Genomic DNA, 16,547 nt, shown 5'->3' with positions numbered 1-16,547 from the left:
TCAAAGGCAGAATATTGTTTATCTTCCCGTGGCTGATAAGATATTACCCCTATTTATTCCATCTCTAGCATAAGTTAATACAAGCTCACTGATCTAAATAAAAATCTAAAAGTTAAGATAAAAATGTAAAACTGCACAGATTTTACTGAGCAGGGTTGTGCGGGGTCAAATAAAATTTCTCTCAGGAGCAAAATATTTGTGCTGTCTTAATACCCTCTAGCCTTTGTGACATTTCAACAAATCCTGCCAATGTTGTTTCAACTGGATTATGCCGGAACAAAGCAGTGATGGCAGTGGATTGCTATCTAAGAGTATCCTATCCTTGGCCAGCTCCCTTGACTAATCTTCAGTGCAGCCAGTTCACCTTAGATTAGTGTGGCAGGCCTCTAGGACCTATTGGCCGGCGCTCAGCAGCAGCAGCCAGCCAGCCACCAGGGAGAGCACTGCATAGCCACAGTGGTTGAGATGAGTAATGCTGCTGCCACCCAGGACCTTAAGCATTTAATGAGAGTAATAGCAGCTACACGCACCAAGACAGAGTGACAGCATAGATTACGTGGTAAATCTTTGGGATAATGAAGAATCCTGGGACCCTGACTAGGGAAGTAATAAATTCACTCCTGTAAGAAGTGCAATTACCTCTGTCACTGGCTGCCTGTACACCAGTGTTGTGCTGGAGAAACAGAATGATGCATCCCACTTTATGTCATTAATAATTAAAGAGAGGCAGGAATGGATTATTCGACGTGGAAGATTCTAACTTCTGATGGAAAAAATTGGGGCATTTGTAACATCTGGATAAAGAATGGCCCCCGAAATGGGCTTCTTCTCATTGTCTCACTTCTTTTCCGCTCACTTGGTGTGTTGACATGGTGAAAACTAATGACAGAGCTTTCAGGCTTTCATTGAGGAAGAGTGGGATAAGTACAGACAGGGAACAAGGAAAGTAGTAGAACAAAAGGGCCTGACTGGCCATTGCAGAGACTGTTAGAGTGTCAAACTCCTGATGCAGAGGGGGGTATAGACTTAGCAACAACAGGTTTGACTGATACAGGACAATGCATTTATTTCAATAGTCACATCCATTAAAAAATGAAATCACAGTGAATGATTGTGCTTTATAGTCATTATCAGCACTTACCTGTGTTATGATGCTGCCCTACTGAGAGTAGAGTGGATTAATGTATGATGTGAAATGCAGTAACTGTCCTACTCATCTTGTTTCAGTTGTAGACGGCTTTTACTGCCTCTGCAACCCTGGTTATGCTGGGCTGAGATGCGAGCAAGACATTGATGACTGCGTGAACAGTTTGTGCAGCACCAACTCGATATGCAAGGACCTCCATCTGGTACGTAGACACACTCTTAGTTTGGCAGTATGATGGCCTGATATAATGGCTACTAAAAGGCTTTAAAATGGCACAATGTCCTGTAAATCACCACAGTTTGTAACTCTTTAGAAAGCACTCCAGTTTATTATAAAATATTGACAGACCTGAAACACATAAGGCTCTGCCTATTACCTTTGATGACTGTCATGCAGTTTTATGTTTGAAAGCATTTCTGTTGCAGTAAAATGTAAACAACTGTGCAATAACATGAAAAGGGATAGTGTGTTATTGTATTGTTAAAATTAAGTGTATTATTAAAAAAGAATGAAATATGGCAACATGACTCTGAGCTCTGCTACAGCTGTACAACGATCAGGTTTATGTATTCAAGGCAAATGTGGCAGATTGTATTGGTCTTATAGGGACATTTGTTTCAAGTGTTAGGTGTCTGGCTGAAACAAGATAGGAACAGGACATGTTTCATAATGTTTAATGAATGCATCTCATTGTTTTATCTCCTAACAGACAAATCATGCCAATTGTGACATTTATACCTTGTGGGCTGAGTTTTTAATGTGTTAAATTAAGTGTACTTGGAAAAAACACACAGGAGTTTTCAATGGACGTATTAAATATGAATTGCATACTCGTGAAGTTCTCCCTATTTTGACCAGAATGTTGCTGTTTTTTTTTCCCGCAATTAGATAGTTTATTTAAAAAATGATTCATCTTTGGGATTAACAAAGCACCATAGTTGATACTTCTTTATTTTAGATTTTTGCAAAGCCATTTAGTGACTTTACAACCATTGCTGGTTGCAGGGTTTGCCATCCCTGGCTATGGCATGCATAGGCACAGTCAGGAAAGTCTGAATGCATTTGTCAAATGTCAAAACGGCCACTCGTAATTTGTCCTCTTTCTGAAAAAATACACTACATTTGCAGCTGCAGCTTACATAGTTGTAGCTAAGCTAATGTAGGGGAGTTTGGATTAAACTTCAGTGGTAGGATAAACAGGACAGCTGGTCTGCCTTCTAGCTGCAGGGCTCAGTTGATTTTCTGTGAATGCTTGTTGAAATTATGAATGAAAACTAAGTTTGTGATCAAAGATCGAGTGATTATCTAAATGCTGATTGCTTTCTGTACATGTTATACCAAGCATGCTCGTTCTTCTCTACTGATGTCTGTTTACAAAGATGCACACACTTGGGTTAAAGAGAACATTTTAAGACTTTTGTTTTTTGCAAGGCACAGCTTTACCTCTGTAGTTATTCAAGTGTGTTTTTAGCCTATAACATTGATCTGTTTCAGCTGCAAAAAGGCCTTGGGAGCTGCATGCTGCTTACAAACTGTGCAATGAGTACCAAGGGCCTTTTTTCCAACAGCTGCTTATTTGCTAACAGATTGCAGTAGTGAAGCAGATGTGTCATAGCTAAAGTCTTGTTTTTCTTTCTCCTTTAGACAAAGATAGATAACGTCTACAGTATGGTCCACTCCTAATGTTTGGGTTTAAAATAAGTTTGTACTTTGTGCAGTGTATGTTAGAAAGATGAGATCTATTTAACAAAAACAGCACGCTTCGGTTGTTAGTCTATGGAGTCCCAGAAGAGCCACATGATGAGAAGAAAAGAAAAAATAAGTATTACAGAAGTATTCAGTGAGTAATAATTTTCTTTTCTTTTTTTGTCACAAAGACAAAATCTCTTAATTAAATCTTAATTTGAATACATTTCTGATGTCAACCTTTCAAAATTATAATCAACTTGTGGCAGTTAACTTCCTCCATAGAAACTGTTCAATAATGGTCTATATTTAATACAATTTAAGCCATATTATGGATTGCCAAACCAAAGAAACATGTCATATTTTCGCATTTCAGTGTTAAAATTCTGCTATTCTTGACCAAAGTAAAAAAAGTATTCTGGCATGAGCAATTATGTCATTCAAAAGTAACTATTAGGCTTTCATTGGTACATTTCTAATATTCAACAAAAGCAAACTAGCATTTTCTTTTGTTGCTGTCAAGACACCTGAGTTTCAAGAAAGTGCTACTGTAGCAATTTGGGGATAACTGAAGGACACATGCTCATTGTCCCTCTCTATATTATTAAATAGTCAACAGGGGGTTCTGTGACAAGGTTTCAAAACTGCCCTATAGCACAAAATTCTGGTCAGAACATCCAGTGTAATTTTCTGGGATAAAGGGAATACTCCAAATCCAAAGACAAAAGGATAATGCATAAGAAGGGTATTTGGTGTGATATGAGGTGTATAATGAAATTTAAACCAATATTTTTTTAGTCATACTTTTCTCTGTTTCACTACTCTAGTTTTCTTTCTCCACTCATTATTCAAATTGGGACAGTTTTTGTAAACCCCTCAGCATAGTCTTGTTTACAGTGCAGCTATTCCCTCTCTCTGAACACCGTGTCCCACAGAGCTTTAGCTTATTTTGGAGAATTGCGGTCCCTGAAGGTGACTTAGCAGCAAAATGAGATTATGTTCTATGGCCAGGGGTAAGGAATAGAAGTCTCCTGGAGGTATCTAATTTATCACGAGATGACGGCATTTCCCCCACCACCACCACCAAAGGGCCCACAGTGTACAAATTATATCAGACAAAGTTTAACGGCTCCCCTCCAGTGTATGAAATACAGATTAGCATGCATTCAACCAGCAGCACACGGGACCTTCAGACAGGATCTTGGCACTGAGGGATCCTGAAAAAACCTTGACCATATGACTTCCTTCATCCTGTATGCAAAGAGGAATTTAAATTAACCGGTACCTTGGAAAGTAATAGACAACAAGCCATTCATCTCCTGTGCCGTGATTAATTATCATAATGCAGATTGCAATGATGAACTAAAGGACAAGCTGTTCACATACTGCTCTGAATGGAGGAATGAACAAGAGTAGCAGTGGTAGGAGCTATATAACTCTGTTTCTTGATCTACAGTAGAAACAACATTGGCTTTAAACAAATCCAGGCAATTTCTTACATGTTTGCATGTCTATGAAAATGAATTTTCTTATACTGTATGCTTGATAAAGGCTTGTACCATATACCTTGGATGGCATGGGTAAAAAACAGGCTTACATGTTATCCAGAGGGTGGGTGGTAGGAGGAATACATCTGCATGGCAGTAATGTGGAAATTTAAGACGAGCTTGACACTTCCACAGTTTAGACAGTTCTCAACAGCAAAGAGCTTTTTTTGTGAGTGGGAGGTTTTTTTCTGCAATATTTTTGAGCATATTAACATGTTCACTAAAATGTAATGGGTATAAATGAGCAAAGAAATAATGCCCTCTGAATGCTCCATAACAACTTAATTAACCGCTTCCAAATGTCTACCGTATGTTTTTTGTTATGTTTATGGTGCGTATTGCTAATGATATTACTACACCGAGACAAGTGCAGATGTAAGGTGTCACTATATTTCAATAGTATTCTAATGGTGTTTCCCTTTTTTATTTATTTTTTTTGTATTGCAGAGTTATGAGTGTGTGTGTCTCTCCGGCTGGGAGGGGGAGTTCTGCCAACAAGAAATTGATGAATGTTTTTCGCAGCCCTGCAAAAATAACGCCACCTGCACAGACCTTCTCAACAGCTACAAGTAGGTGTGCGATCCGGGCCCGAGGGCGCTGTCCTCACGAGGTGCACCAGTCACTTCATAAATGCAGAAAAAGAAGCCGTGCAGAGATAGCAATATGTCCTTCCACCGGTAGCGGAGATAATGAATTGCAGATGGCAGGTGAAACAAATGAGTCAATCAATGGCTCACAGCATGAAAAGGTTTCAGGGGATCTGCGACTCATTGGAGGAAAAAGCTGGTGTATCTGCTCCAGCTAATGCCCTCCTCTCGCTGGGGAGACGTAAAACTGCTTTAGGTGGAAAAGTTGACGGATGAAAAGAAATGCAAGGTGGAGTGGTTGGTAGTGCTCGGGTACTCACTGCCACCAAGTGGAATATTCACCCGCCTTAAGAGCAGATGCTTCAGAAAGCTCTGTGTCTCTGTCCCCATCTCTCTCTGTCTGTGTCTAGCATGCATACATTTCCATTTAATCCCCACTCAGTGCTCTAACCTCCTGTGTCCTACATTCAGCTGTCCAGAATTAAAAGCAGCTCTGACTAGTAGTTCAATTAACCTTTAAATTCCCTGCACTGTCTTCACACAAAGATCCGAGAGTGCTGTGCCAATACATGGACTGAACCGCTGTGTATTGCATGGCAAAAAATGTGCGCTGTGGATCATTTGAATTGTTGCGGCAGCTTATCCGCAGCACCCCACCGTACCGCTGCTATTTTCATTTTTAGCATGATTTTTCCCAGAGAGAATGACATCCTTAACCCTTAGAATACTACAAAATAAGTGTTTATTTATTTTGTATTCATTTTAATTTATGCTGAAATGACCTCTACCATGCCATATCTCCTCTCTGGTGTATCCAAGGTGTTTGTGCTCGCCAGGCTGGACAGGTGTGGACTGTGCAGAGGATGTGGATGAGTGTGATTCTGGGCCCTGTCTAAATGGAGCTCAGTGTCAGGAGTCAGACGTACCCGGGGAGTTTTCCTGCACCTGTCCCCCCTTCTTCAGCGGCCCCTTGTGCAACCAGCCTTATGACCCCTGTGACCCTCTCCACAATCCGTGCCTGCACAACTCCACCTGCCTGACACGCTCCAATGGAACAGCCTCCTGCAGATGCCCAGCTGGTGAGTGAACACACCGCCGCAGCCTCATACTAATAGTGCTTTTTTTAGCCCACTTTTTGAGTGTAACTACGCCATTTTGTTCTATAGGTCACTATACGTAGACGATCTACATCGTTTTAAGTACATTCAAAATGACAAACTGAGAAAGGTGAAACATATTCCGGTCACAGTTAAGCTTTGTTTGTATCTCCACTCTGAAATGTATGAGATGAATCACATGTTGTACTGTACTCCTGACACCTCAGAAAAAAACAACAGTGAAGGTTTTCCTTTAGGGATGATTTAAAGTGATTAAATGCATTGTTTTTCTAACCATGATCAATGGATTGAATAGTCCATGTAGCTGGAATCTGGGGTGGTAAGCATAATGATAAAATCTACAAGTATGGTCAACAAAGCCAGACATGGATAACTTTGGCCTTTTTACTCCTTGCGAAAACAACTTGCCTCTTGTTTTATCTTGGGTTGATTTTCCCCGATGACCAGAACTAGTTAAAGCCAGTGGTGGCTGCTTTGTCGATGGTGCGTCGGCCGCTGTTGTGCTACATACTGGGCTGTAATTTCAGTGTGCATGCATCACATACTGCCACCTCATAAAGTGTGAGGATTATTCAGAGAAACAGTACCTTGCAATAGAGAGCCAACACCCAGATCAAAATCAGCAGCCTTTTGTTTCATTAAAATTATTATAATTATTTTTTTGAAATCTCCATAACATAAAGCCTACTGTATAGTAGGTTATTTTGGCTACATCCTATTAGCATAATTTGTACTTATCAGCAGCACTCAATACATGTGGCATATCATTGCAATCAATTCCTGATCAAACAGTTCTTTCTATTTTGAATGAAGCTGTCACTCATTTTCCATCCTCTCACTCGTTAACTGTTCAAACAAGTCATCCGGGTAAACCCATTAGCTCACATCACCATGACAAAAGATAAAAGCCCTTTTAACCCTGCCTCTTAAAATTCACCATTTTTTGGTCACAGCAAACACATTGACATAAAGACCAGTCAGTGTTACCTTTAGAGGAATGAGCTGGATAAAATATTGATATGGAAACATAAAGTACAATATTTTAACTAATAATTTGACATGAAATGCCATCATGCACACATTGCCTGGTAACATTTCACAGTAATTCATAATTCCAAATTGATGAAATGCTTTGGATAGACCTCCACTTTTTAAAATATCTAACTGTATTAGCAGTTTATACTAGAAAGCCTTCTAATCGAATTATATGTTATGAATTTATTTAATTTTGAAATATTTAAAATTTGCTCGTCAATGATATCACTACATACAAAAGCATGTTCATGATGTTCATGATAAAGCAGATTTCACTGGTCCTCTAGTGCAGTGTTTGAAGGTAAGTGCCACAGTCCATTTAATGAACCTCAAGCATACTTGGTGATTAAAAGATGTAGTCTCATCCCTCGTGGGAAGTCAAGCTGCGGTCAGATATGCACGTCTTTGTCAATGACAAGTAAAGTTAATGACATTTCTTTTGTGGTGAGAGAGATAATAAAAAAAACCAATAGAAACAACTCACCACCCTTAAAGAACAATTCACTTTTCCACTTCTATTCATATGCTCAGTATGTCCAGAAATTTACATATTTTACCAAATTATGCCAGAACACTAATATACAGTGTAGCTTGTGTTGTGGTTTGCCCATTGTAACAAGCCCCCCACTGAGTATTGATACTAAAAAGGAATCTCATTAATACTAATGTGAAAGCTTTAAAACCATGTACCATACTGGTTGTACACTAGCTCCTTCACATTGCCTCTGCACTCATTGAAATGACTCAGGCATAAGCATTCAATTAGACATATTTCACACACACACACACACACACACACCCCCACACACACACACACAAACACACTTAAGAAATTCAACACATGAAAATCAATTTAATGTTCAGTTCACAAGCTGTTGGTTTTATAATAATCTAAAAATACTAGTAATCGAGCATCGAAAATGATCAGTGTTGAAATGACCTATTAAACAGTAAGCCCCCAGATAGCTTAGCAATTATAAACGATATGGTGTTTTAATATTCAAACTTATCAGTGTGCAGGTGAAGATGCTTTAATGTTGTGCTGTACCTAATGGCACGATCAGCGCCGAGATGAAAAGATGTTTCCAGATATAAATAGAGCAACTGGGTTTGTTTCAGAAGGCTTCCTTGGAGAGGAATAGGAAATTAGGTGCTGGCTGCATACATTACACCAAGAGCTTTGCGTGGGCTCCATCGTCTTCACTTCACACAAGTATTGTGACTCACTACTCTCCGTTATTATACACCATAAATCCTTCCTACATAGCTACTACTCAACGAATGCGGAGCTGTTATACGAGCCGTGGCTTGATCCCAGTGCAACAATTTTACAGACTTGTTATTTACCGTTCAGTGTAGGTTATTTGTCAAGGAAATTGTGTAGGCTTTACATTATTCCCAGGCCTAATTAAATTGAAATCTCTCTGCCAGATTTACTGCTATGGGCAAATATCATCCCACACACTCGAGATGGACACCACACAGTAAACATTATCAAGGTTAACGTGTAATGAAGTCATATCAAATTAGCCATTTTGTCTATGACATTTGGTTGTGCTTATTTTTTGCATGGTGTGTGGTAGAAGTGCAGGGTACAGAAATTAACTGAATTAAGGAGATTTTATGCGTTTGGCACACGTCTCAGTCAAAGACGTTGGTTGTTTATTTGGCACAGAATACAGTATGGCAGCAGTGTGTACTTAAAACAAGCTCATGTGCACGACTGCATTAAAATGCAAAACCTCTCATTTTCTAGACACTGTCTCTTGAGTAGTGAAATAGAAACATCATGGTAATCAACCCAAATGTCACATGGTACCCATTCCAACTGCAGCTTAGTTCAGCCATGTGGTCCACACTCAAATAGAGACAGTGTGTGATTTTACTATATATATATATATATATATATATATATATATATATATATATATATATATGGGCACAGTTGGAAAAGCTGCACCGTGGTAAAACATGCCTCAGGGTGGACATGAAGGCGTGTGCTGTTACGGAGGTGGTGTTATGGAACACATCAGTTGTCTAGACCAGGGAATCTCATCCTTTTGTAACTTAAGGTACACTTCTGGTTGTTAAAAAACAAAAGAAAAAAAAGAGGAAAAATGAGTAAACATGTAATGAGCAAAAGAAAAAATCTGCTTAGCCTCACCCTTCACTGCCTGCCATTGTGAATCCTAATGTAATGTATTCAGGGTCATATTTCCTCACCACACTACTGGCACAGGGTTTCTCCCAAATCACTTTTTCATTTCATAAACCAATCCATTTCGTGTCGCTGCATTCGAGGGAACGTTAGCTGGCTAATAGTGGCAAAAGACTCTCGTCTCTACCTGATGATGTGTCGTGATTGGCGTGGTGATATTCAAACGCAACTGGTCATAGACATTATGCATTTTAATTTGACGTGAATTCCTGAGCACATTTATATATTAAAACCATTAGCCCTGTATATTACCCAAAAAAATAATTGTATTGATTTAATCTCGTCCATTTGGCAGTACCTCCGCCGCCCACTAGATGGTACTCGGAGGCCCACCTGGTGGGCCCCGGCCCAGTGGTGGAGAATACCTGGTCTAGACATGCGGTGCATTTTGCAGCTAGGGGTGTAATTGAACTACAATTGAGACATGCGCTCCTTACAGTTTAACCAATTTTGACATCATGACATTGGATCATTTAAACAAATTTGATGTGTAGATATGTTGTGTCAGGTGAGATGGTGGGTGAGCAATGTGTATTTATCATTTTCATTGTATACGTAAGCTGACAAGTAATAAGAGATTGCAGTATACTTATAAATGCCAAAGATATGTTTGAGATAATTAAGTGTTGCTGTTATATAGTTTGTCCACCAGAGAGCACTGACATGCTACAATGTTTCCGCTTAGTATAGCTTTGTCATGATTATGTCGTAAAACTAGTTTCAAGGATCCCTATAAAATATTTATGTACGTCAGGTATGTAAAAAAATAACAATTATGCGGCAAAATATTATTGTTGTATTTTGTAACTTTCCAATATCTCTATTGGTAACGTCCTTAAAATCCCTTATTGGTCGGGCACTGGTTATATACTGTAAAAAAAATTTTTTTTATTTAAGATAAAACGAAAATGTTATCAATTTTTTATTTATTTTAATAGACATAGTACAGCCATAGTCATAACAATTAGTCGTCATACGAAATAAATATATTAAACAAAAAACATGCTTTACCTTTTTTTTTAAATCTGCATTATTTTGATCTGTTTCTGGTCTTGTGTTTAGATTGTGTCTACATGCGTTTTAGCTCGTTGTTAACTGAAGAGGCACTGGTATCTAATGTGAAGATAGCCAGGAGACAGAAGCAACACTCTGATATCGGACGGTCACTGTCAAACCTTTTTAATAGCCAGTCTTCTGACAATATCTGATGGCAGTTGACAGGGGTCTGTCATTAAAGATGAGTACTTTCATAGTGGGTTTAATGATTTTTTTCAAACCTGCTGTACTGAATTTGTTCTAAAGCGAAGTGTGCGGCCATAGTTTTTCCAAGACACTTCACTAGACTAAATCAATTTCACAAAAAGGGTGATGTGGAGACTTTAGTGTTTGTCAGTTCAACAAGAACTAAAAGGTATAGCCATTAGGAGATGCCTATTGAGAGTAGCATTAAAGAGATTTGTAAAACACAGTGGAAAAGAGTTTTGTCTACAAAGGTATACTGTGAAGACCTGGAGGCCAGAATAAAACCAGAGCCAGCTGAAAGAATTGTCTTAAAAGAAAATATAAGGGAAGCAGTTATCCTCTCTTGATTGTAGAGGGCTCATGTAGGAAGTTTTTGTTCATCCTAGCAGTGACACTATGCTGAGACTCTGGCCAGGAGGCTTAAGTCATCCTGCCTGACCAGCACAGATGTTCCACTTTCCTCTTAATGAGGAGCCTCAGCGGGGAGTGCCAAACCTGATAGAAGAGCAACCTGAAAATGGGAGGGTTAGGTTAGAGGTCAGGATGAGGGTTACTGGCCGACAACCACAACAAATGAAACAAACACGCATAGCATCGCTCCCCACAGATTACGGTGTATGGCAGATTTACAACAGATTCCGAGTCCTGTACACATCCTATACAGTAGGTATGGGTGTCCTTGCTCATCGTTTGCACAGAGAACAGTTTGCACCGGTAAACGGCAATATCCTGGGTTGCAATGTGACCTAGGATCTTTGTTTCATGTCCCCCAAGTCTTTCAGTCTGTCTAGGATGCATCCACTTATGCAAAAGTCTAGGTATAGGCTTTTTCTTTCAATTTAATTCAAAACAGTCAAGCTTGTTGGAAGGTAAAATAATACTTTTTTTTACTGTTTGATTAACTGAAGAAGACTTTGATGTGTAAGCAAAAAAGAACTGCTGTTGAAATATGTTACACATCAAATCTAAAGGGCTTTTTTTGAGTTTTTGGTTTCTGTTCTAGTCAGTATCGCCGCCTTAAAGTGTGTTTACACAAACAATCCATGACACAACGACATCAACTATAACTAGTACCAGATATAGAAACACTAAGGTCAATCAAAAAATGCAAACTAAATGCCATAGTAGCAATTGTACCTGCTATAGGTTTTAATCTCAGACGGTAAATCATTAAATTGAGACATGCACAAATGGCATCTCAAATCGTTATTCATCATTACCCTTTAATGAGATTGTAGCATTCCAAATGCAAGATTTACAACAGTTAAGATATAACAATTTAAGGATTTGTACACAAGAAAAAAAGTGTATGAATGTCAAATTCCTAAATTGTTTTTAGTCAAAGGTTTTTGGGAAATTGTAATGATGACGAAAAGTAAATTTCACATTTTTGCATTTACACATTGGAAAGAACACTATGACGGCAGCACTTATTATTTTAGCTCTATAAAAGACTTAATATGTTAAATTATTTCCCTCTGTGTTAGACTGCCCTACCCTTTCATTGGATTTCAGATGACAAGCTGGAATATTTCAGTGTTAAAAGTGAGCTATTTGACAAGGGGACAATCGGCTTGCCTCTGGAGTGGAGAAACATGATTCTTCCAGTATAGTGAATTAATTCAGAAGCATTGTGCGGCCCCTCTACATGCAAAAACCATTTGGTCTCCATGGCTCAGAATATCCCCAGAGGTGTTCCTGGCCAGATGGAGAACAAACCTCTTTATTTGCATGGCATGCAACACTAGCCTTCACCTTCCACAAGATTGAGATTGTGTCCTACCAAACAGTTGGTTAATGAGCTACTGTGAAGCTGTGCCAACATGAGAGCTGACACATACCTAATATGATGTTGAAAAAAATGTGTTGGAAATATTTGTTGCCAAAGATGTGCTGAAAAAGTCTGTCCTTGCTGCTTTCATTTTAAGTGATTATTCTTTTTTATAGCGGAAGTAGACAATTGACTTATAGTAGATGTGTTTCAATTTATAAACCAGCTGCCCAGGCAGATGTATGTGAATATCACTGGTCTTTTTTTCTTGTTTCAGTATAGTGATATAGAACACAATGCCTAAACATATACTGTACTACGGATGTGTTTTATTGTTCAATATTCTAAATTAACAAGATTAAGTTTATCAGCTTTATGCATTCTAAACATTTTTTTTTTTTCATACAAGCCACATTTACTGTCTTAATGTTATAAGTTTCTATGTTCATAACAATAATAATTTCAGGAGAAAAGGAGGATATTTGAAATGTACAGGAGTGTTATGGCTGAGATAGAAGTAGCATGTAGAATATAGAGGTTACACATAACTGTAAAATTAAAACTGTGTTGTACTGTGATTCCTTACTTAAGCTGAATTTAACTGAACTGATACACTATACTAAGACAGTAAGCCTCCACAAGAAACATTTCTCCCCACAGTACAATTACTGAGATCAAAGATATTTCATAGAAATCAGTATAATAGTCCATGACAGATGCAGTCAGTGACCATGTTGTATTTAAGCTAGGTTCATAGCATATAAACCATTGCTCCATTTGGATAACTGATATCTCGTCTAATATTCTGAAAGTGAAGGCACACGGAGTGGCAACGCAATATTAAAATGTAGCAGGTGTTCAGTCTCAGTATGAGAGCGTGCCCCTTCAGTGAGCAAAGGTCTCAGCACGCTAGTGATATTCCATTGCTGAGGGCAAAAGGTGGTTCTTTTCTTCCATTTCAGCTTTGAAACCTCTATTTCTAGCCCGAACAACAGCTGCATCAAAAATTGGGTAGAAAGAAAGCATCAATGAGCAGATAGTGGTATCAGTGGTTTTTCCCTCATAAAAATTCTCAGTCATTAGCAGCTTCTAACATATTGATGTTTAACCCCTGAATGCTTCACAGCAGGTTAAAATAACCAAATCATTTCTATATAAACCTGGGGAGACTGGCCCACAGTGCTGACAGAATATACTCATTTATGCAGCATAGCCAAGGGGATGGATTTAGTCTCAGATGTTGGAGGACACAATGAAGTCAGGGAGCGTACTCTCTACGAATGCATAGTTTCAGTTATAGAGACCTGAGAATGTTTGGTCACTAAAAACATCACTTCTTGCCTTTACTTTATGACATTAACTTTTATGATCAATTATGTTCGTCCTATTAGGAATATGTCATTGTTTATTTAAAAACATTTTGTCACTTGTAAATCAAAATATGCGACAGTAAATCATTTGGGCCGTCCCTTATTGTGGTCTGCTGTTAGCAAAGCTGCCAGACTACGTAGAGTCCCAGCAAGCTCCACCAATGAAAAGGCTGAAGGCACCCTGTGTGTAGCCTGATAGGCAAAGCTCTGAGCAAAATACAGTCATCATAGCACTCTCAACAGCTCATGAAACTTATTGCTGTAAGCGCAGGGCAGCCAAAGGTGACCTAGATGAGTGCATCTGGATTTGTGTCAAGTCAGAGGACTCTTTCATTTAGATTATGACAGCTGGGCAGTAGAGGACACTGTTAAGAGAGGAAATAGGGATGTATTCAAATTTTGACTAAAAAGCCTAACATTTTAAGAAAAGTCAGAAACATGTCCCACACTTTTCCCTTAAGCATATAGCCATATAATTTTTACTAATTATATATAATAAGTTACAATCTCATTTTTATTTTTTTTTAGTGCAGTGCAGTTCAAAACTTTCCTTTTTGGAACGGGATGATTACTTAATGTTATTTTAAACCCATCCATCCATCCATTTTCCTCCGCTTATCCGGGGTCGGGTCGCGGTGGCAAATATTTTAAACCTGCATTCTCTATAATGGCCATCAGGGGGCGACTCTTGTGGTTTCAACAATAAGTCAGATTGTATAGAAGCCTATGAGAAGATGACCTACTTCTCACTTGATTTATTACATCAGTAAACATTGTAAACGGAAGTTTATGGTCTCAATCGCTAGTTTCAAGTCTTCTTCGATACAGCATGATGTTCATTTTGTAAATTATGGTCCCATTCAGAGAGCGTCTACCTTGTGATTGACAGGTGTTATCTGATCTGGGGGTTTTCATCTTAGAACTTTAACTCTTTCACAGTGTGTTTTCAGGTCCCGGAAGTTAATTTTAACATTAAAAATGTCTTATTCAACATTCGGTTATACTTAACCCAAATGCCAAACATGAGGCTTTAATACGTTCGGGATATGTTGACGGCGGAAGAACTGAACATCTTCTCCTGCATTTTCCCGGACTACCTGGTTGAAGAGCTCTCGTCCTCTCATCTGGGCTCTGCCTCTGCCCTGTTGGGGGCACTGATAACGAGGGATACATGCTGACAATCCGGCATGTGTTGGAATGTATAAGTCCCAGCAATTGGTTCACTTCCATTGTTCTAAGAGACATTTATTTCCACATTCCTGTCATTCCCAAACACAGAACGTTCCTGGGTTTCTACTTCTAGGGAGTACAATACCAGTACAACTGGCTGCCATTTGGCTATTCTCTTGCTCCGCGCACATTCTCTATGTTTTGTCGTATTTAGAAGACCTCATTTTTATGGCCCCCTGTTAAGAGAAGACTGCCCTCCACGTGTTGGAAGTCGTACAGCACCCACAGTACAACACTGGGTTTCGCTATTAACTGGCAGAAGAGTTCTCCGCTCCCCAACAAGTCATTGATTTACCTGAGTGTGGATATTAACTCATTCCCCATGAAAGCAAAACTGTCCCCAGCCAGGCTGGATTAGCTGAACTCTACTGTCACACATCTCGCCCCACAGAGTGGTGACGGCGCTTTCAGTGATGCGCCTGCTAAGTATGATGTCCGCAAGCCGTGTGGTGGTCCCCCTGGGACTCCTTCACGTGAAGAGAATCCAGAGGTGGTTCGGCCGCCTCCACCAAGACCTAATTAGGCACAAAGGGTGAATGCTGACTGTCACTCCCTCACTTCAGTCAGACCTGGCGTATTGTAAAACCCCCGTTTTCCATCAAGGGCTTAAGTGACCTCTCACACATGGACCCATCTGTCTCTGGATGGGATGGAATGTGCCATTCCAGATTGGTAGGTTGGAAATGGAGGTATCTCTCCACATACTGAAACACTTTGCTCCTCTACTAAAAAACAGACATGTCATGGTGAGAACAGACAACATGACGGCGACAGCGTACATCAACCGTTAGGGCGGCATGTGTCATAGGGCGTCATATTTTGTTGACATTCACAATCAAATTTATGGACGAGCAAACTAAGCAGAAAGCTGCATAGAGCTGCAGACAAGGTGTTGATTTCCAGCTCCAAGACAACACACCTGCGCCCAGGCTGTTGCACATGGCTCTTTTCACTTTAGCTGATTTCTGGTTTAATGGTATGTTTTACAAGTAGACAGTGGATGATCACAATGTCAGGGGTATACTATGAGCATTGTTTAATCCATAGCTGTGGTTAAGTACGCGCTTGCTACTGTGAGAAAGAGGTTAGTAGCAAAATATCCACATAATGTATAAAAATAGGCCTGGGTCTGCAACAGCTGTACAGTTAACACATTTTAAATAAACTCCGTGTTTAATCATTTTGTGCCTTCATATGCAGTACCGAGGAGGTGGTCCAGGTGTGTAGCAGTGGGGTAAATTGGATGCAGTGCCTGATGTTTACATGCAAAGAGGTTTCTATTCTCAACCCACTTATTCAAGTAACCCAGTTTTTGGTCGGTGCATGTGAAGGCCTCACAAGAATGCTGCACCTCCTGTTTATGAGAAACACCGCTGTGGTGACTAATTTGATATCTGGTTTGTCTGGCCATTCATATTTTTTTTTAATTTCCTAAATTGAGTTGTTTATTGTTTGTTGCACAGCATTGATGATGTGTCCACTTGTGCCAGATGTGTCTCTTTTTACAGACAAAAAATTGTGGTGGGGGCGGTGAAGGTTTTAGAACATGTTTTTTATACATTTGTAAAACAAAATGATAGATATATATATATATAT

At 39.3% G+C, this 16,547-nt stretch overlaps 1 protein-coding gene across 4 annotated transcripts in view; it reads left to right on the top strand.

Annotated features, from left to right (window-relative positions):
- The window catches only part of eys (eyes shut homolog), a 154,088-nt gene that overhangs the window by 52,281 nt on the left and 85,260 nt on the right, over positions 1-16,547 (top strand). For all 4 annotated transcript variants that reach the window (XM_031873088.1, XM_031873083.1, XM_031873080.1 and 1 more), the window contains 3 exons: positions 1,228-1,349; positions 4,828-4,949; positions 5,787-6,046. In XM_031873088.1, the coding sequence (XP_031728948.1) occupies positions 1,228-1,349; positions 4,828-4,949; positions 5,787-6,046 (504 nt within the window). The remainder of the gene's footprint in view (positions 1-1,227; positions 1,350-4,827; positions 4,950-5,786; positions 6,047-16,547) is intronic.

This window comes from Anarrhichthys ocellatus, unplaced genomic scaffold (genome assembly GCF_004355925.1).
Source record: "Anarrhichthys ocellatus isolate YVR2014 unplaced genomic scaffold, GSC_Weel_1.0 scaffold3, whole genome shotgun sequence".
Lineage (NCBI taxonomy): Eukaryota > Metazoa > Chordata > Actinopteri > Perciformes > Anarhichadidae > Anarrhichthys > Anarrhichthys ocellatus.
Note: the sequence above shows the minus strand (reverse complement) of the source record. Positions and strands in the feature narration are given on the sequence as shown.